General features: G+C 32.9%; 1 protein-coding gene across 7 annotated transcripts in view; it reads right to left on the bottom strand.

Moving 5' to 3' along the window:
- The window catches only part of LOC127716501 (uncharacterized), a 295020-nt gene that overhangs the window by 60913 nt on the left and 212733 nt on the right, over positions 1 to 21374 (bottom strand). For 3 of the 7 annotated variants that reach the window (XM_052222740.1, XM_052222738.1, XM_052222739.1), the window contains 2 exons: positions 10280 to 10421; positions 47 to 203 (listed from right to left, as the gene is read on the bottom strand). In XM_052222740.1, the coding sequence (XP_052078700.1) occupies positions 47 to 203; positions 10280 to 10375 (253 nt within the window). In that variant the 5' untranslated portion in view covers positions 10376 to 10421. Of the gene's footprint in view, positions 1 to 46; positions 204 to 10279; positions 10422 to 10923; positions 11264 to 13680; positions 13869 to 21374 lie in introns of those variants that run through there. The other 4 variants (XM_052222741.1, XM_052222737.1, XM_052222742.1 and 1 more) reach the window with 4 other exon arrangements.

Below are 21374 nucleotides of genomic sequence, written 5' to 3'. Positions count from 1 at the left end.
GTCTTGTAGTTTAAGAAGAGAAGACAGTCTTAGTCGTATGACTTACCATCAACTACTTTAGTCAATAGGCATTCTATATCAGGAAGTGGAATCTGATGTTTGTTTTCTATCAGTTTTATCACATCATATTTTTGGTCAAATATTGGATGACTTCCCCTTCTTCGCTCTGGTGTGTAGTTTTCATGCTCAAAAACACAGGTACTCTGAAATACAATATAGTTTTAAAATCTTTTACATGATTACAATATGAAAGCTAAGAAATATGAATAAAAAGAAATATTGCATGTATTGGGTAAATTGACCAGATAGGAACAAAATAAAACTAGAGGTTCTAAAGAGCTTGTGTCGCTCACCTTGGTCCATGTGCATCTTCAACAATGGACACTCTCCAACATTGTGGACTAGAATAGAATTCATGACAGAAATCTCTTTTTTATTGAGAATGCACTGCTGATCATTTTTTCTATTTACAGTTTTCTCTAACTTCTTTAGTTTTTGCCCAAAACACAAAAAAGGGTAAACAAATAGTCATTGAAGGGCAATCACTCCTAAAAAGAGTCTACTAATGATTTTGCAAAATTTTAGTCATTTGTAGATATTGTCTTGCTAATCATTTTTTATACGACCGCAAAAAATTTTGCGGTTGTATATTGGTATCACGTCGTCATCGTCAGCGTTGTCCGAAGACATTTGGTTTCCGGACAATAACTTTAGTAAATGTAAATAGAAATCTATGAAATTTTAACACAAGGTTTATAACCACAAAAGGAAGGTTGGGATTGATTTTGGGGGTTATAGTCCTAACAGTTTAGGAATTAGGGACCAAAAAGGGGCCCAAATAAGCATTTTTCTATTTTCCAGACAATAACTTGTGGAACGGTGTATGGACCTCTCTGAAATTATACCACAAGTTTCCATACCACAAAGGGATGGTTAGGATTGGCTTTGGGGGTTATGGCTCAAACCGTTTAGGAATTAGGGGCAAAAAAGGGGGAAAAACAAGGGTTTCCTGGTTAATGGACAATTAAAAAAAGTACAATGTATCAAGCGCGAATATTGTGTCCATTTTTGCACCAACTGTTCAGGGTTGAACCTCTGCGGTCGTATCCAGCTGCGCTCGGCGAAGCAATTTATTTTTACTTAAAGTGTCTTATCATTTATAGTTTTCAAGATAATAGGCAAAAACACTAAAAATTGGTTAAAATCGTCATTAAAGAGCAAGAACTCCAATAATGAGTCGACTTACAATTTCGATCATGTTCCTTATTTTAAGATATTGTCTTGCTGATAATTTTTGATTTTCAAGTGTCTATCTATTTATTATAGTTTTCAAGATAATAGGCAAAAACACAAAATATTGGTAAAAATCATCATTAAAGAGCAAAAACTCCAATAATGAGTTGACCGACAATTTCAACCCTGTTGACTTAATTTGTAGATCTTGTCTTGTTGATCATTTTTGCTTTTCAAAGTGTCTATATATCTATTATAGTCTTCAAGATAATAGGCAAAAACACTAACAAGAGTGCACACGCTGAAATGTCTAGCCTTCTTTACTAATCATTGATATTATGTTGATAGTCCTAAATATAAAGCTTTATTACAACTGTCACATAAACTTAACATTAACCAAGTAAACTAAACATTGACCAATGAACCATGAAAATGAGGTCAAGGTAAAAAAAAACCTGCGTGACTGACAAATAGATCATAAAATATTTCCATACACCAAATATAGTTGAACTATTGCATGTAGTATTAGAAAAAAAGACCAAAACTCAAAAACTTAATTTGACCACTGAACCATGAAAATGAGGTCAAGGTCAGATGACACCTGCCAGCTAGACATGTACACCTTACAATCATTCCATACAACAAATATAGTAGACCTATTGCATACAGTATAAGAAAAACAGACCAAAAAACAAAAACTTAACTATAACCACTGAACCATGAAAATGAGGTCAAGGTCAGATGACACCTGCCAGTTGGACATGTACAACTTACAGTCCTTCCATACACCGAATATACTAGACCTATTGCTTATAGTATCTGAGATATGGACTTGACCACCAAAACTTAACCTTGTTCACTGATCCATGAAATGAGGTCGAGGTCAAGTGAAAACGGTCTGACGGGCATGAGGACCTTGCAAGGTACGCACATACCAAATATAGTTATCCTATTACTTATAATAAGAGAGAATTTAACATTACAAAAAACCATGAAAATGAGGTCAAGGACATTGGACATGTGACTGACGGAAACTTCGTAACATGAGGCATCTATATACAAAGTATGAAGGATCCAGGTATTCTACCTTCTAAAATATAAAGCTTTTAAGGAGTTAGCTAACGCCGCCACCGCCGCCGCTGGATCACTATCCCTATGTCGAGCTTTCTGCGACAAAAGTCGCAGGCTCGACAAAAATTAGTTAAAATCGTCATTAAAGAGCAATGACTGCAATATCAAGTCCACCGAAGAATTCAGCCATTAAACTTATTTGAAGACGTTGTCTTGCTGATCACTTTTGCTTTTTAAAGTAACTATCCATATGTACTTCTTAGGTACTTCTGACAATCAAAGTAATCGAAATCACTGATGGAAAGATTGGAAGAGTTGTGTGCATAATTTAAAATCATATCCTCAGGTATCGTGGTGGAAAAAAAACTTGATACATCACTCTTGCATTAAATTCAGAAAGATAATTGTTTTTTTTTCAGTTGATAAAACAAATTTGTCTCCTTACATCCCCAGATGATGCAAAAAACTTTGACAGGAAAGAACACAGAAGCTAAATGCCATTGTGGAAAGATCTGCAAAAATCAGAGGCTTAAAGATTTACCAGTCAAGGAATTGCTACAGAGCAGCGCACAGATATATCTGTTGAGACACAGGAGAATCCTACTCAGGACACGAACCATAGAGCAATGAATCTCTCAGCAACAGTATCATCCCACGACAGCAGCCAACGCTTGAATAGTGAGGAGTACATTACACAGTAAAAGTAAGAGATATCACATCAGAAAGAAAGGATAGCATGGCCAAAGACCAACAGTGAAGCCCAATGGAGAGATCTGAACAATGATTTGGGAGTAATTTTGGAAACATCACTTCAAGGATGTGCTGAGAGGAGAATAAAAACACTGACAATGCTAGTATATAACATCGGGAATGAGAGAAGTTGTGTTGAGGAGAGGAAAGAAAGGAGTAACATCAAGCAGATGTCAAACAGGAGAGAACAGAAAATTAAACAGCTAAGGAAGGAGTTCAGAGACCTAAACAGGAGGTACAAGAAAAGTAATGAGATAGAGAAGTTAGGAATAGCCTGCCTTACAGACAGTATTAGAGATGAGTTGAGAAGAACAAAGAAGGGCAGAACAACTCAAGAATAGTAATAAGAAGAAAGCCAAAAATAGAGCTAATTTCATCAAGAATCCATATAACTACACAAAAACACTGTTGGGTGGAGAAAACAGGACATCTGCATTGTAGTAAGGAAGAATTAGAACAGTATCTGTATGAATCACACTAGACGAAGAAAGAGAGGTACCTTTGGGATATTGCCCAAGAGTTGAAGATAAACAACAACCAACAATAGACTTTGAAACAAAGGAAGCAACATGGAAAGAAGTTAGTGAGGTGGTAAAAAAGGCAAGAACAGGATCAGCGCCTGGGTAAAACGGTTTACCATACAAAGTCTACAAGAAATGCCCAAAGATACTGAGGAAACTATGGCAGTTATTCTGAACACTATGGAAAAAAGGGAACATTCCAGAAAGCTGGCAGAAGGCCGAACATGGAAGGAAGTTAGTGAGGTGGTAAAAAAGGCAAGAACAGGATCAGCGCCTGGGTATAGTGGTGTACCATACAAAGTCTACTAGAAATGCCCAAAGATACTGAGGAAACTATGGCAGCTATTCCGAACACTATGGAAAAAAGGGAACATTCCAGAAAGCTGGCAGATGGTGGAAGGGTGCTTTGTACCAAAGGAAAAAGATTCAAAAGACATTTCACAGTTTAGGACAATTTCACTGTTGAGCGTAGAGGGAAAAATCTACCTCTCTGTATTGGCAAACAGGATGGCAGAATATATGGTAGAGAATGGTTACATTGATACATCTATGCAGAAAGGAGGCATTGCCGGTTTTTCAGGGTGTGTATAACATACTAGTGTTCTAAGCCAACTAATACAATACGCGAAGATCGGTAAGAAGAATTTCGCAGTTGTTTGGTTAGACCTGGCAAATATATACAGATCAGTACCACACAAATTAATAGAGAAGGCAATGGATCACTACCATGATTAACTGTAGATGTAGATAATAAGACAACAGCCTGGCAGAAGTTAGAGAAAGGAATAGTAACGGGTTGTACCATCTCACAGATACTATTCATCATGTTCATTATGAGTATGAATATCATCATGAACACAGCAGAAAGAGAAACAAGAGGTCCAAAGACAGATTCACGGATTTTTCTACCAGCAAAAAGAGGGTTCATGGATGACCTTATAATAACAACATCATCCCATATATTTAAGCAAGATGGATACTTTTAGCACTGGAAGAGGTAGTCACATGGGCCAGGATGAAATTTAAGCCAAAGTCAAGATCAATGATACTGAGAAAGGATCAGATTACAACGAAGTTCCAGCTTAAGATCCAAGGGGAAGAAATACCAACAATTGTAGATAACCCTATTAAGTGCCTTGGAAAATGGTTTGATGACACCCTGAAAGACAATTCCAATATGAAGACAGTACAAACACAGGTTGCAGAATGGCTTAAGAAGGTAGACAAGAGTGGATTGCCTGGAAAGTTTAAGGCATAGATATACCAACATGGGTTGCTACCAAGACCGACATGGCGTCTCATGATCTATGAAATGACAGCAACAACAGTCGAAGCCATAGAAGGAAAGATAAACAATTACCTCAGAAGATGGCTAGGAGTACCACCAAGTTTTACAGCCATAGGTCTTTACAGTCGATCATCACAAATCCAGCTACCTTTAACATCAACTTTGGAGGAATAAAAGGTATCAAAGAGCAATGACTCCCAGAGACTCAAAGGATAAAAGATCAGTAAGGCTGGAATCCTGATATGTACTGGTCGAAAATTGTCAGTGAGAACTTCAGTAGATCAAGCAGAAAGTATTCTTCATCACAAAGACATAGTCGGCAACACCTGTACTACTGGTAGACATGGCTTAGGAATGACACATTTCCAACCGTGGTCAAAGGCAACACCAAAAAGAAGAGCAGCATGGTGCAGTCAATAAAAAGACAAAGTAGAAGAAGAACAAAGAAGGGCAAAAGCAGTAGAGTTCAGCCATCAAGGAGCATGGATGAAGTAAAACTTGCCAGAAAGAAAGATCACATGGGCCGAGTTATGGAGGATGGAACCATTCAGAATTTCATTCATGCTTAGGTCAGTCTATGATACACTTCCTTCCCCTTCAAACTTACACCAATGGGGACTGATAGAAGAACCAGGCTGCAAGTTAAGTGGAGAAAGAGGTAAGATGGCACACATACTTTCAGGCTGTAAAGTTGCACTGACACAGGGAAGATATCGATGGCGGCATTACAAGGTCCTAAACATCTGGCAGAAACCCTTGATGTGGAGAGAAGGAAGACGAGACCAACAACAACAGAGGCAAAGCAGATGCTAATGAGTAGAGGTTAGGCCAACTCTACTGACCCACCAATTGGAGGATTTAATGGTACAGGGTCGAAACATCTGGTGAAGGTTGGAACCATGTGAAGACATTAAAGCACTGGCAGAGAGCGACAGAGATGAGGGAAGATGAGCAGTCAAATGAATATGACAGCAGAAAAGCAGAATACCACCATCTGTAAGTAATAGTCACTTGTGAATGGTTGTTTTTTTTTTTTTTCATAATATTACTAAAAAATAAATGTATTCAATTGCCCAAAAATGGAGAATTTTTCAATATTGGTACAAATTCTTTTGATATTTCAATTTTTAGAAGGGGTACTTATTTTCAATATCTTCTTTTTTTCAATTAAATAATTTTGACATGATTGGAAATAGAAATCTTCAAAGGAAGGTGTAGTATATATTTTTTTTATTGTTGTCTGACTTAATAATTTCCAGAAAGAGGCATTGAAAATGCACTTTTTTAACAACAAAAATTAAATAACTTTTTTTTTTATTAAAATTGGAGTTCATTCTTCATTGAGAAAAAAATCCTGTATTCAAATACATGTACAAATAACCTTACACTGTTAAATTGCAATATAATGGGGAATAAACAAATAAATTTGATTGCAGAAAATGCATATTTGTTTATTGTTCACAGCAAATTAATTACAATTGTAATTTAAATCAACCTAAATTATTGACTAAAATCAGATGATTATTACACTGATTTATCAAGTAAAATAGACCCTGCTTGCATTTTTTGTACATATTTGGTTTTTTCTTTATTTCTTTGCAAAAATGCATCTTTTTAATCCTTTAATCATTCATCTTTGAAACAGAATTTACAGAATAATTTTATGTAGTGTAGATCAAAAGTTACTATAGGTATACTACTGAGGTCAATAATTGACAATAAATGGTGTATTAAGGTATAAATTGAGCAGTATAATAGAGTGTACATTCAATTATGTTATACAAAAGATATTGACTGTGGTCAATTATGATTGGCAATAAAATAGAGGAGATTCCAATTAATACTTCACCTTTGAATGAAATTGTTTGTAAATAATGACAGTTGTCTATCATACTGTATTTTATCAGTACTCTTACTTACCTGAGAAGAATAGAATAATAGCATTTCAAAAAAGTGTGGGAATCAACATTGATATTAATACACATCTTGTACCAAATTTTGTTAACTTACACAAACATAAGATACTTTCATAATTCTTATGCAAGTGTATATCTAAAATAAAGAAGCTGTTCGACCAATCTTTTCTTAATTTAAGGGCAAATTAGATGTCAAAAGTTGGCAGTAGATGATTAAAATGGTGTATAAATATCAAGTTTCTGGAAGTCATAATAAAATGCTCTGCAGGACGCAGCTTGATACGACCGCAGAGGTCGAACCCTGAACAGTTGGGGCAAGTATGGACACAACATTCAAGCTTGATACAGCTCTGAATTTGGATTGTGATTAAATATTTGACACAGCATAGGTTTCTGACACAGAATGAATGTGGTCTAAGAACTTAAAAATTTTAAATTGGACATTCACCTATTATGGTCCAATATCCAAAATCTAAATACATGGTTAGATTCAGCATATCAAAGAACCCAAAGAATTCAATTTTTGATGAAATCAAACAAAGTTTAATTTTGGACCCTTTTGACCTCAATGTGGTTGATAAGTTGATAATGGGGCCAAAAAATCAAAAATCTAAATACATCGTTAGATTCAGCATATCAAAGAACCCCACATATTCAATTTTTGTTGAAATCAAACAAAGTTTAATTTTGGACCCCGATTTGGACCAACTTGAAAACTGGGCCCATAATCAAAAATCTAAATACATGTTTAGATTCAGCATATCAAAGAACCCTAAGAATTCAATTTTTGTTAAAATCAAACTAAGTTTAATTTTGGACCCTTTGGACCTTAATGTAGACCAATTTGAAAACGGAACCAAAAATTAAGAATCTAAATACACGGTTAGATTCGTCATATCAAAGAACCCAAATAATTCAATTTTTGATGAAATCAAACAAAGTTTAATTTTGGACCCTTTGGACCTTAATGTAGACCAATTTGAAAACGGAACCAAAAATTAAGAATCTAAATACACAGTTAGATTCGTCATATCAAAGAACCCCAATAATTCAATTTTTGATGAAATCAAACAAAGTTAAATTTTGGACCCTTTGGACCTCAATGTGGACCAATTTAAAAACAGGGCCCAAAATCCAAAAACTTAATACACGGTTAGAATCAGCATATTAAAGAACCCCAAGAATTCAAGAATAAAACCCCATTGAAATTGGTCAAGAAATAAGCAATTTATACGAAGTATCTTCTTTTGCACAATACTGTGCAATTGAATATTTCTTGCTATTGCGCAATACTGAACAATTGACAATTTCTTGCTATTGCGCAATATTGTGCTATTGGATATTTCTTGCTATTGCACAATACTGTGCAATTGAAGATTTCTTGCTATTGCGCAATACTGTGCAATTGAAGATTTCTTGCTATTGTGCAATACTGTGCAATTGAAAATTTCTTGCTATTGCACAATACTTATTATATAATAATTTTCACATCCTGTTTGGTGTGTATCTCCTACCATATCATTATTATTTGCTTTTAAATATAAAACAGAAATAACCAACTTAAAATGGAAAATTTTAAAAGAAAATAAAAGGAAAAAAAAAAAATCCCCCCCCCCCAAATTTTTTGAACCCCCTTATGATTCATCACCCCCAAACTCAATCCCAGCCTTCCCTTTGTGGTATGGTACCTTGCAGTACAATTTCAGAGAGATCCATACACTTGAACACAAGTTATTGTCTGGAAACTAGAAAAATACTTATTTTTGACCCCTTTTTGGCCCCTTATTCCTAAACGTTTTGGGCAATTACCCCCAAACTCAATTCCAGCTTTCCCTTTGTGATATGGAACCTTGTAGTACAATTTCAGAAAGATCCATACACTTACACACAAGTTATTGTCATGAAACTAGAAAAAATGCTTATTTTTGACCCCTTTTTGGCCCCTTATTCCTAAACGTTTTGGGTAATTACCCCCAAACTCAATTCCAGCTTTCCCTTTGTGATATGGAACCTTGTAGTGCAATTTCAGAAAGATCCATACACTTACACACAAGTTATTGTCATGAAACTAGAAAAATGCTTATTTTTGACCCCTTTTTGGCCCCTTATTCCTTAATGTTTTGGGCAATTACCCCCAAACTCAATTCCAGCTTTCCCTTTGTGATATGGAACCTTGTAGTACAATTTCAGAAAGATCCATACACTTACACACAAGTTATTGTCATGAAACTAGAAAAATGCTTGTTTTTTGCCCCTTTTTTGGCCCCTAATTCCTAATATTTTGAGGCAATTACCCCCAAAATCAATTCCAGCATTCCCTGTGTGATATGGAACCTTGTGGTACAATGTCAGAGAGATCCATACACTAACACACAAGTTATGTCTGGAAGTTACAAAAATGCTTATTTTTGGCCCCTTTTTAGCCCCTAATTCCTTAACTGTTGGTACCATAACCCCCAAAACCAATCCCAACCTTCCTTTTGTGGTATTGAACCTTATGGTAAAATTTCATAGAGACCCATTCACTTAAACTAAAGTTAGAGTGCGAAAACCAAAGTGTCTTCGGACGACGCAGGACGACGAAGACAACGACGACGACGACGACGCCAACGTCATACCAATATACGACCGCAAAAATTTTTTGCGGTCGTATAAAAACACATAATTAGTTTCATGATATGTCTTCAACTTAAAATGCTGCAACATCTCAAAATCCGGAGTTATCATATAGATCCAGCATTGCTGAATCAAAAACATGCATTCCTAGAGTTTCTCAAATTTATAAATTGTATAAAAAGTCTCAAATGAACTTATGAATTAAAATATTATGTCTTTTATATATTGCATTTTTAATCGTTCACTGATCAATCATCTTAAAATTTCAAAGACATTATTTCTTATTACCCAGTATTGCCCAGTAAAACCCAGGTTTTCCTAGTATTTCCCACTGGGCTGGGAAATACTCATAAAACCCCACTTTTTGCCAACCACCATTTAATATGCATATCTTTATGTTGGGATTTTCCAATGCACAAAGTTTCATGAACATTTAATACTGCATACTGAATAGTATAAGCAATTTCAGTCTAAGGGAGAATGTTAGGATCTTACAATGTACATAGTTTCATCATCATCTTAAGCATGAGGGAGGAACTGCATTTACAAAACTTCAAAGTGTATACATAAATTTCTAAATTTAGAAGGCATTACAGACCAATCCGGAAGTGTTTTTTTATGAATGAGTTACACTTGTAGACCCGAGGTCAATAGGCATAAATTACCTCATTGAAAAATCAGATCGAACATAAGTATTGTGACATAGGAAATGTATAGGAAAATGCACTATTTGAAATTCGTCTATTGAGGAAAAAGCATCTCTTCAGAAAAAATTCTTTGAGCTGCAAAGCTTACACATGGTCCTCATTTCTGTAATTGTACAAGGTTTGGACAATTTTGACCTTTTCTACTCTACTTCATGCTATTCAGTATGCTACACTTACCCTGATTTGTTGTAATTTGCAGTATGTTGGCGTTTTGGTAATTTGTCTTACCACTGATTGGCATGCATCATACCCTACTCTTACAAATGACTGCATGTTTCTGTGGTGTATACTCAGACTTTCTTTTTAGTAATTCTGTATTCTAAAAAATAAATGAACTAAAAATATTGATATAGATTTTCATAATTAATTCCCTCCTTTCTAAATATAATACAGTGTACTTATCAATGAATAAACAACTCATAAAAGACAACAGAACAAGAAATTGATGCATGATATTTATCTTTAAAGGGGCATTTGCTGTCAAATTCATGATCACTGATTTGACTAAAATTCTCATATTTGATTCATAACATACTAAAACGTAATTCCAAATTAAAAAAAGTCCAAAAGAAAAGATGAACAATGAATGAACTCGATATAGTGTATTAGCATTTTGTGCATATTTTAGACTGGACGCCATCTATTTAACCATCGAGATTACCTCCGAAGACTGCTGATAGTCATTCGACCCTATATACATGATATAAGCATAAATATAAATATAAATAGACTGAGAAGCATGTGGAGATGCATAATTACAATTTTTCCAGGTCTGTTTGATTTGATTTCATAGATTTAAAAAATGTAAATCATGGTTTTACCTGGATATGAATGATTTCTTGTAGGCTGAATCGGTCAAAGAAATGATTTTTTTTAATGGTGGATCCCTTGTTTCAATATTCAATGTTGACATTCTTTTCTTTACTTTATCCAATAATCGACCTTTCTACTATACTAATACAGGTGTACAGATAACATGAAGCGATATCGATATACGTATACTAGACGTATATAGTCTCCTGGTATCCTGCTTCTGTTGCGAGCGAACGGTTATGTCAAATTACTGTTTACGTAACAGTTCAATTTGGGTCCTCATTGCGGTCCGCGTTTAAGTCATGTTGATTTCTTTCAAAAACAAATTCAACGATTGGGATGGAAAAAAAATGTACAAATTTAATTGCATGATAAAGACAATAACTTAGCATGTTTAGGGCATGCGTAACCCATCTTCAGCCAAAGGTCAAGTTAGGGTTGCATGAAAACGGGTTCAACTGAGGTTGCAATGTTTTTGATCTTATTTTGACCAAATTGAACCAAACTGACTTCTTATAGCGAAACATTATTTCATTATTCTGCTTTTATGACTGTTTGAAACAAAAAAATCGTATTTTAATTTTTTGTCTAAATTGCATCTTATGCCCCTCTAACTTTAAGGTTGCAGTCTTGTAATTGACTATACCAACAGCTGATCACAACAAATTTTTTTAAAAGAAAATGCTAGATAGAAAATTTGTTTTGAAGGAAAGATTTAAAATGTTAAAGGGTAAAGTAAGAAGTTTTCTTCCTCTTAATTTTGAGATATCTATATCAAAATTACAAATAGCTATGCAAAAATTGAAACCTGATAAATGTCCTGGACTAGACAAAATCAGCAGGGAGATGCTAAAAACATGACGTACAATTTGTCTTTTAAATTATCTAATGCAGTTGTCAGGTCTAGTTATTATTCCCAAAAAATGGTCAGTAAGTTTTATTACTCTTTTGTTTAAATCTGAGGACCCCACCCCCAAAAAACCCCCAAATAGAATACTAAAGAGGCATTGCTATTAATAGTAGTATTGGATAGCTATTTAATATTATTCATTCAAACAGATTTGATAAATTTATCTCTGAAATCAAAATTATACACATGACTTTTAATATCTATCTATTAAAGTTTTCAAGATAATAAGCAAAAACACTAAAAATTGGTTAAAATCGTCATTAAAGAGCAATGACTACAATAACAAGTCCACTGAAGAATTCAGCCATTAGACATATTTGAAGACTTGTCTTGCTGATCACTTTTGCTTTTTTAAGTTTCTATCTGTTTATTGTTATTTTTAAGATTTTAGGCAAAAATGCAAAAATTGGTAAAAACTGTCATTAAAGGGCAATAACTCTAATAAGGAGTTGTTTAAGGATTTCTGCAATATTGTCTAATTTGTAGATCTTGTTTTGCTGATCATTTTGTTGAAAAAAAAGATAAAATTCGTCACTTAAGGGCAATAACTCCTATAAGAAGTTGTCTGACAGTCTTGACTTCAAGGGACAATAGGTAAAGCTCCTCATTCTGAACATTTTTTCCCAGCCAGATTTTCTCTATTTATAGTGGTTTTCAAAATAATAGACAAAACTTGCATTTTACCCCTATGGTCTATTTTTAGCCATGTCAGCCATCTTGGACAATTTTTTTAAACTAAAAAACCAAATGATAGTTGTGGCCAAGTTTAATTGAATTTGGCTCCATAGTTTCAGAGGAGAAGATTTTGTAAAAGTTAACAGACGACGACGATTCCCTATCAATTTTATAATAGAATATCCCTAGGTGAAGAAAAGCTGTACGGTTGGGTAAGGTGAATAAAAAACAGTACAGGTAGCATCAAGGTTAATTCAACTCTAATAATACCAACTGGTCAATTTAAATGTCCCAATTGTATTGTCAATTTTACAATCTGGTTGAACAATTATACAGAGCTCCAGATAAGCTGCGTATTTGCGTGATCACGCAATAAAAACAATTGAAAACCTAATGCAATTGACGATTGCAGCGTTCAAAAACCCAATCTATGCAAAGGAAAACCCAATTATATTTTATACTTGGTTTTGGTGTCAGTTGGGGTGAGACTATACTCGACTTGGTGTAGAGGGAGGTCGGATGAAACTCGTATGTGTATGTGGCTGACAAGTAATTTGTATGCTGTTCATGTTTTTTTTAGGACTTTATCATACCACTAGGGTTTCTGAAATTGTCCGGTTACCTTTAAAATAAAAACACAAAGTTCTGTTCAGTTGGAATACACAGATAGTACACCAACTGAACAAACTTGTTTATATAGTACCCGGAGAAACTATCCCATTAATCAAATAAAGTAATAAATGTCGGTACTAAAATTTTGCATCTTTGAAGTGACCGTTGAATTACCCTTCTTTAAACTCTTAACCTTCCCAATACACTTAAAAGTAACATGTGTAATGGGGTTTACATAACATGGTCATTTAGTAATCTGAATCGAGTGTTTACTTACATCATAAACCCCACTGGCTAAATTTGTACATGGTCTATAAAACTTTATACATGGACATTTATCTATGGACAAGTGCAACTAAACTATGTATACATTATATTTCAAACTTTGAAGAATATTTAATGAAAATTTCTCTATAATATATATGTCAAAACCATGCGTTCTCAACCCTTCTAGTCGTTATCGTGTGCAGTATTACCCTTATATTATCTATACATTATCGTCGCGTAAATATATTTTTGTAATATTTATAATTGGAAATCTTCTTTCGTTCTAAATATAGAGCGTTACATCAAATAGTTGATCTGGGTCCCTGTTGGAATTGTCCGTTGCTCAAAAAGGTAAACACTTTCATACATATAGTTGCTACAATTATACCCTATGGGTAGTGCTCCACAATTAATTGAGGAACATACAAGAAACTGAACTGAAACATGCTGATGTAAACAGATTTCGATCTTCTCTGCGTTTATCCAATTAGCGTAAGTCATGTGATCTTAAGTATTTTCGTAGTGCTCGGGACATATCATTACGACATATAAAAAAATCGATAAAGATAAGATTTCGTGGGCAGTGTAAAAATATGCAGGTTGAAGACGAGTTTCATATTTTAATGAAATGCACTGTATATGAAAATGAACGGAATTTTATTCTTAATGAAGCATGCATTCAATGTAAAAACTTCCCTTTTATTTCAAAGTATGAACAATTTATTTGGTTAATGTCATGTGAGTCTGAAAATGTTAATATGTCAGTGTCAAGATTTATAAGTACTTGTTTTGAAATAAGAGAAAATTTGCATTCCAGTAACTAACTAAATATACATGTAGTAGTGATGTTACAGTAGTTTATTTATTTTTATGTATTAGAGAGAGTTAATATTCTATTTTATTTATTTTCAAACACCATCTGGTATGGAGTATAGTTATTTAATCATTTATTTTTAAAGTAATATACCGGTATCTTAAAAATTACTGTATAATTAATACTATATATATATGTATATGCTCGGAAACGGGCCCTTTAATTGGATTCAATAAATATTCTTATTCTTATTATTTCTTATTAATAGCAATGACAATGAATGAATTAAAACAAATGTAAATTTCCGGTAAAAATATTGAATAGACGCATAGCCAAGGGATAATTATGATGATAATAAGACTCAGCTAGTGTTGTCAGGAACCGTTCCTCGGACTCACGGGTTCTTGCAATGGCGAGTCCAGACAGAAAACCATGCATCCAAGGCGAGTATACGCGCCTAAGTAACGAGAACATAATTTGTTAGAACGACAAACACGGGTTTCGTCTCCATATGACTAATAAGTGGTGCGAGAATTAAATCAGTTGGAACAGTGAAAAGCCAAATCAATTACAATTTATGTCGTTGAAAAGCAATGGAAACCAAACCTTATTAGGGACAACTAAATTAATCAGATTTATGTAAATAAAATTAAACAAAAACATTCAAGTATTATTTTAGTTTTAAAAGTTTTTTTTTTTTTTCATTTCTGTTGATGAGTGATATCCTTAACCTTGTCGATCTAGTCAAGGTTTTAAGGTGTATCTTAATTCAACTGGGAACTATCTTTTTTTTTTAAAGTAGGACTGGCAAAACTGTCTTACAGGATCCAATGTTCACAAATACTACATAAAAATCTAAAAACTTAGCAACACCTACCCCAAATAAACCGAAGGGTGATCTTATGTGCTCTAAAAAGGTAATTAGTTACTGTCCCACTAGTGACACCAGTTTATTTAATTTGAGAGAAAATACAAAACTGGCAGAACGGTTGAAACAAACCTGACACAAATTAAACGAACAATTGTTCGTCAGGGTATAAACCAAATAAAACAGCTATCACATATATAATGAAGATAAGAGAAGATAACTATATTAACACGAGTGTTCATGCTAATATAGTTAACAATAAATGGTTATGGCAACAAAATACAGACAAACTAAAATAACAAATGTACAATGAAGGAGTGACAGTGGATAAGTATGAGAAAAAATATATAAATTATTTTTAAAAAGTTCAAGTACCTTTTAACAATGAGTTTCTCACCAACAAGCATTCATTCAAATAATTCACAACAATTAGATACTGTTGGGGAATTACTATTTAGAATTGATATAAGCAAGTTATTTGTTGTTCAATAGAACATTATTTAATTTTTTAATGAGGTTATCTCTCGAATATTTATAGATCGATGAATATTTTAAAAGAAAATGTAGTTCATCTTCAAAAGAAACATATTTAAGATGGATGAACATCTCGGTTTGATATCATTTCAATATAACATACCTAAATTCAATATCTTGATGATGAAAAAACTCAATACATTAAGGAGTTTGATGGTGAAAAACCCAATTTGATTTTTGCTTGAGGGGTGAATTGGAAATAATAATGCAATTGAAAAAAACTATTTCACTCAATTATATAAAAAAATGGTGGATAAAAACCCCAAGTTGTGAATTCTTATCTGTAGCTCTGACAATCATGACAATAGGTAAAGGTAATCAGCAACACCAATAGGCAACTGATTTTTTAACATCAGAGGTTGGTGTTCTTCAATGTGATGGTTAAAGTCCCAGTCTGTTCACGTTCTTCATAAATGAATTACCCACAGTATCGAGAAGAAAAGTGACTGCCCAATATTAAATGGGTGAAAAATTCCATTCCCATTATATGCATTATTTTCAGATTCACACCAAGGTCTTTGATCAGAACAAGTTAAATATTTTGTATAAATATTGTCAAGATTATAAGTTCCTAGAAATTAATACCAAAGAAAGAAAAAAAAATAACTATCAAAGAATCATTAACATGATGATTGTCTGTCGACAGACAAGATTAGAATTAATAAAGATAACATTGAACGTGTTATGAATTACAAATATCTTGGTATACTGTTAAAAAAACACTGGGAAATTTGACCAAGCTAGGAAAATTTTGTATCAATTCGAAAAAGGACTGAAAGCTCGTTTTAAACTTTATAGAGACATAAAATCTATTTCACCTTTCCCATACTATAAAACCAATAGCTTTGTATGGGTGGGAAAATAGGAATAGTTCAGTTAACTCCCAAAAGAAAATGTTCTTGTTTGTGAATTTTTTTATAAAACAGTCGGAAAGCAAGCCCTTAGAAACAACTGTTGTTGCTACTTTCTAAAGACAACGATGGGACTGATATTAAAGCCTGCCAATCTGAAGTTGCATTATTTTCAAGGAAAATGAAATTGGCTGCAATTTGGAAAATTTTCTGTTTTCTGGTTCTTACTTGCCTTTGGAGTCAGAAATTGATGTCTTTCTATCTCTTTATAATAGAAAATATAACTCAAATTTGCCGTCCTAATACAAATATGTTGAAAATTATGCGAAATTGTCTGTTACTTTTTTCTTATATTTTCAGATAAACTAACATTATATAAATTCTACAGAAGTAAAAAAATTAATATGTAACTCAAAGTTAAATTAAGTTAGAGAACGGAAACGAAAAATCCAGCAATTTTTCCATTTGTAAAGGGCATAACTCTAGAACGGTTAAAGTGACGCCACCAAATTTCAAACTTGATCTGTGTTTTGTGGTAATAAGCATTGTGTATAAGTTTCATAACATTTAGTTGAGGCTAACTTAAGTTAGAGAACGGAAACGAAAAATTCAGTAATTTTTCCATTTGTAAAGGGGCATAACTCTAGAACAGTTAAAGTGACACCACCAAAATTCAAACTTGATCTGTATTTTGTGGTAATAAGTTAAGCATTGTGTATAAGTTTCATAACATTTGGTTGAGGCAAACTAAAGTTAGAGAACGGAAACGAAAAATTCAGCAATTTTTCCATTTGTAAAGGGCATAACTCTAGAACGGTTAAAGTGATGCCACCAAAATTCAAACTTGATCTGTGTTTTGTGGTAATAAGCATTGTGTATAAGTTTCATAACATTTAGTTGAGGCTAACTTAAGTTAGCGAACGGAAACGAAAAATTCAGCAATTTTTCCATTTGTAAAGGGGCATAACTCCTGAACAGTTAAAGTGACGCCACCAAAATTCAAACTTGACCTGTGTTTTGTGGTAATAAGCATTGTTTGTAAGTTTCATAACATTTGGTTGAGGCAAACTAAAGTTAGAGAACGAAAACCAACTTTGGGATGTACGTACGTTTGTACGTACAGATGGACACGGGTAAAATTTAATGCCCCCTCCGCTACGGCGGGGGCATAAAAAAATATTTAAATCCAAACGATTGGTCACCTCTTATGAAACCCTGCTTGAACTAAATTCCGAAGGAAAGACATTTTTTGACATTGTAGTTTTTTTTTGTCTCAAACATTGATGTCAACATGCATGTGAACCGATTGTACACAATATTTGGTGTGTTTGGAAAAGCACATGTGTTTGAAAAAGCAATGAATCAGCTGTGAATTTGACTTATTCAACGTTAACTGAAACAAAAATTTTATATGGTCTGTGCACAAGCTTAAATCAAGATGATAGGAAAAAATCATTTATAGACAATAGTAATGTAAATATTTTATTATTTTTGTGATGAAGGACTCCTGTAATAAAAGTTTAAAGTTAATACAAATATTACATTTACAGAGAAATATAAAAGTCTTGTCCTTTGAACTTAAAACAATCTCTTTCAGGGACTTATTTGGTTACAGCAGTGAAAAAAATAAATACCAAAATATCAAAGAAAATCATGAAATAATATATTATGTCCCAGAGTTACTGCAAAGACTTATTTAGTCCAGGAACTGTTTTGAAAATGATAAAATATATTTCCCTTTTTGTTTTACATATATCGGTATTCTGTAGTATAAATATATAATCAATTATATAATAGTTAAAAGGTTATTAAACTTGTACACAACAGCATATGGTGCTAAAATAATTATAATAGTACAAATAAGTTTGAAGTATATACGTGTCAAAAAAGGGACATAACTAGTAAAATACTATTGGAACCGATACGTCAGAAATTTTGTCAGATCCAAGTGGCACATTTGTGTATTACAGCATATCAAGTGGCACAAATTCGACACAGGCTAGTTCACAAAAAGACACATCACAGAATTCAATACATATAAAAATTGAGTCATTTTCAAGGGATAAAAAATTCTTCCTTTTCTCCAATACTTTTTCATATAGGAAGAATATAACTAAGTTTTTGACATTTTGGGATACTTTGATTATTTCTCAGCTTTGTCTGAATCAATCCATAGTTTGAAAAAAAAATGCATCTGATTTTAGTGCAGTATATGAGTGAATTGTAAAATTTAATTGCTTCCAATCATATTGCTTAATAAATGCCACAAGTCCCCAACACTAGTATAAATAATAAGGCTTATTATTGTTATATAATCAAATCTGAATAATTACTTTATCAATTAATGATGTACCCATAAGTATACTAAAATTACATTTTTTAGCAATGATTATTTAAACATTTTTGAATAGTCAGTTTCATTACATTTATTTAAACTATTTTTTTTAACTCTTAATATTAGTTTTATTCCATGTGAAAAAAGTCAAATTGAATTCTTTGGTTTGATGTTAACAGTTTGACCATTCCAATTTAGACAGAATGGCAATTTGATAAATGTTTAGAATTATCTATCAATCTTATTGTGAAAACTGTTCTGTAGGAAAAGTATGGTCCCCTTAAGATAAAGACCACTGCAGATTTGAGACTTTCTTTGATGACAATTGCTCTATCATCATTTGTTCTTTAAACATATTCCAACCCTTGTCAATCATAAATATGAGTATTAGTGCTAAAAAAAATTCTTTTTGACATCATTAATTATTATTATGATGAATATTTTATGCTCAAATCTGATAAAATTGTCATGTCATATTTCATTTATTATGTTTTGCCATCTGATATAGTTTTTTTAAAAACCACAACACTGTAATACAATACTGGAAAAAAAAAAATATTCCAGTATTGTACACAAAAGAGATCCTTTAAATTCAGCATAATTATGTTTCCCAGAAGTCAAGAAGAAAATTTCAACTTCTTTGATGAAAAAAATTGATGCATCGGGTGACAAGTTTGTGGTTTGAAGGTTTCATATTTAAATTCAGTACATTTAATGAAAACAATTTTTATGTTAGAACTTCTAAAAAGTATACGCAGTTGTCCTTTATAATGTACAGTATGCTTTGATTTCATTTAATAGGACTTTTTGAAGGAAACACACTAGTTTCAATTAAACAAATAACTGAAAAAAACGGTAAAAGTGACACTACCCAAATTTGAACTTGATCTGAGTTTTGTGGTAATAAGCATTGTGTGTAAGTCTCATAACATTTGGTTGAGGCTAACTTCAGTAGAGAACAGAAACTTAAAATTCAGCAATTTTAATATTTGTAAACACGCATAACTCTAGAACAGTTGTGTATAAGTTTTATAACATTTGGTTGAGACAAACTAAAGTTAGAGAACAGAAATGAAAAATTCAGCAATTTTTATGTTTATAAAGGGACACAACTCAAGAATGGTAAAAGTGTTGCCACCAAATTTCGTACTTAATCTGTATTATGTAGTAATAAGCATTGTGTATAAGTTTCATATCATTTGGTTGAGGCACTAAAGCTAGAAAACGGAAACAAAAAATTTGTACTTGATATTAGTTTTGTGGTAATGAATATTGTGGATAGGTTCATTTATAATCATGGACAAAGGAAGATAACTCCAATTTTAATAAAAATTCAAACTTGATATTTAGAAGAAAATAAAAATTTTGCAATTTTTCCATTAATAAAGAGGCATTACTCTAGAACAGTTAATGCGACACCACCGAAATTCAAAACTTGATCTGTGTTTTGTAGTAATAAGCATTGTGTCTAAGTTTCATAACATTTGGTTGAGGCAAACTAAAGTTAGAGAACGGAAACGAAAAATTCAGCAATTTTTCCATTTGTAAAGGGGCATAACTCTAGAACGGTAAAAGTGACGCCACCAAAATTCAAACTTGATCTGTGTTTTGTGGTAATAAGCATGATGTATAAGTTTCATAACATTTGGTTGAGGCAAACTAAAATTAGAGAATGGAAACGAAAAATTCAGCAATTGTTTCATTTGTAAAGGGCATAACTCTAGAACGGTAAAAGTGACGCCACCAAAATTCAAACTTGATCTGTGTTTTGTGATAATAAGCATTGCATAAAAAATGACCAATCAAAGTGCTTGTAAGCACAGAAGGATAATTATTGCTTTAATTTATTAATGGGAAGTAAAATTAAACATTGCTTTGTATGAAGCATTGGTTGTAGTTGATTCAACTACAATTATGGACAAAGGAAGATAATTCCAATTTTAAAGATTACTTAAACAATGACATCATTGACCAATGAAACATGAAAATAAGGTCAAGGTCATATTATACCTGCCAGACAGACATGTACACCTTACAATCATTCCATACACCAAATACAGTTAACCTACTGCTTATTGTATTTAAAAAACAGACCAAAACACAAAAACTTAACATTGACCAATGAACCATGAAAATGAGGTCAATATTAGATGATACCTGCCAGACAGTCATGTACACCTTACAATCATTCTAAACACCAAATATAGTTTACCATTTTGCTTATAGTACTTGAAACAGAACAAAACACAACAAGAGTGCATACGCTTAAATGTCTCGCCTGCTTTACTACCACTGATTTCATGTTGATAGCCCTAAATATAAAGTTTAACTACAAGTATCACATTAACTTATCATGATCCAAGAAAATGAGGTCCAGGTCAGTTAAACCAAGTCAGAAATCCATGTACACCTTACAATCATTCAACAGACCAAACCATGAAAACTTTATATTAACCAATGAACCGTGAATATGAGGTCAAGGTCAGATGAACCCTACCAGACAGACATGTACACTTTACAATCATTCCATGGATCAAATATAGTTAAAGTATCAAATATAGTTCTAAGAAACAAACTTATCCACGAAAACTTA

The sequence above is a fragment of the Mytilus californianus genome, unplaced genomic scaffold (genome assembly GCF_021869535.1).
Source record: "Mytilus californianus isolate M0D057914Y unplaced genomic scaffold, xbMytCali1.0.p SCAF_9, whole genome shotgun sequence".
Lineage (NCBI taxonomy): Eukaryota > Metazoa > Mollusca > Bivalvia > Mytilida > Mytilidae > Mytilus > Mytilus californianus.
This window is presented reverse-complemented; position numbering and strand designations above follow the sequence as displayed.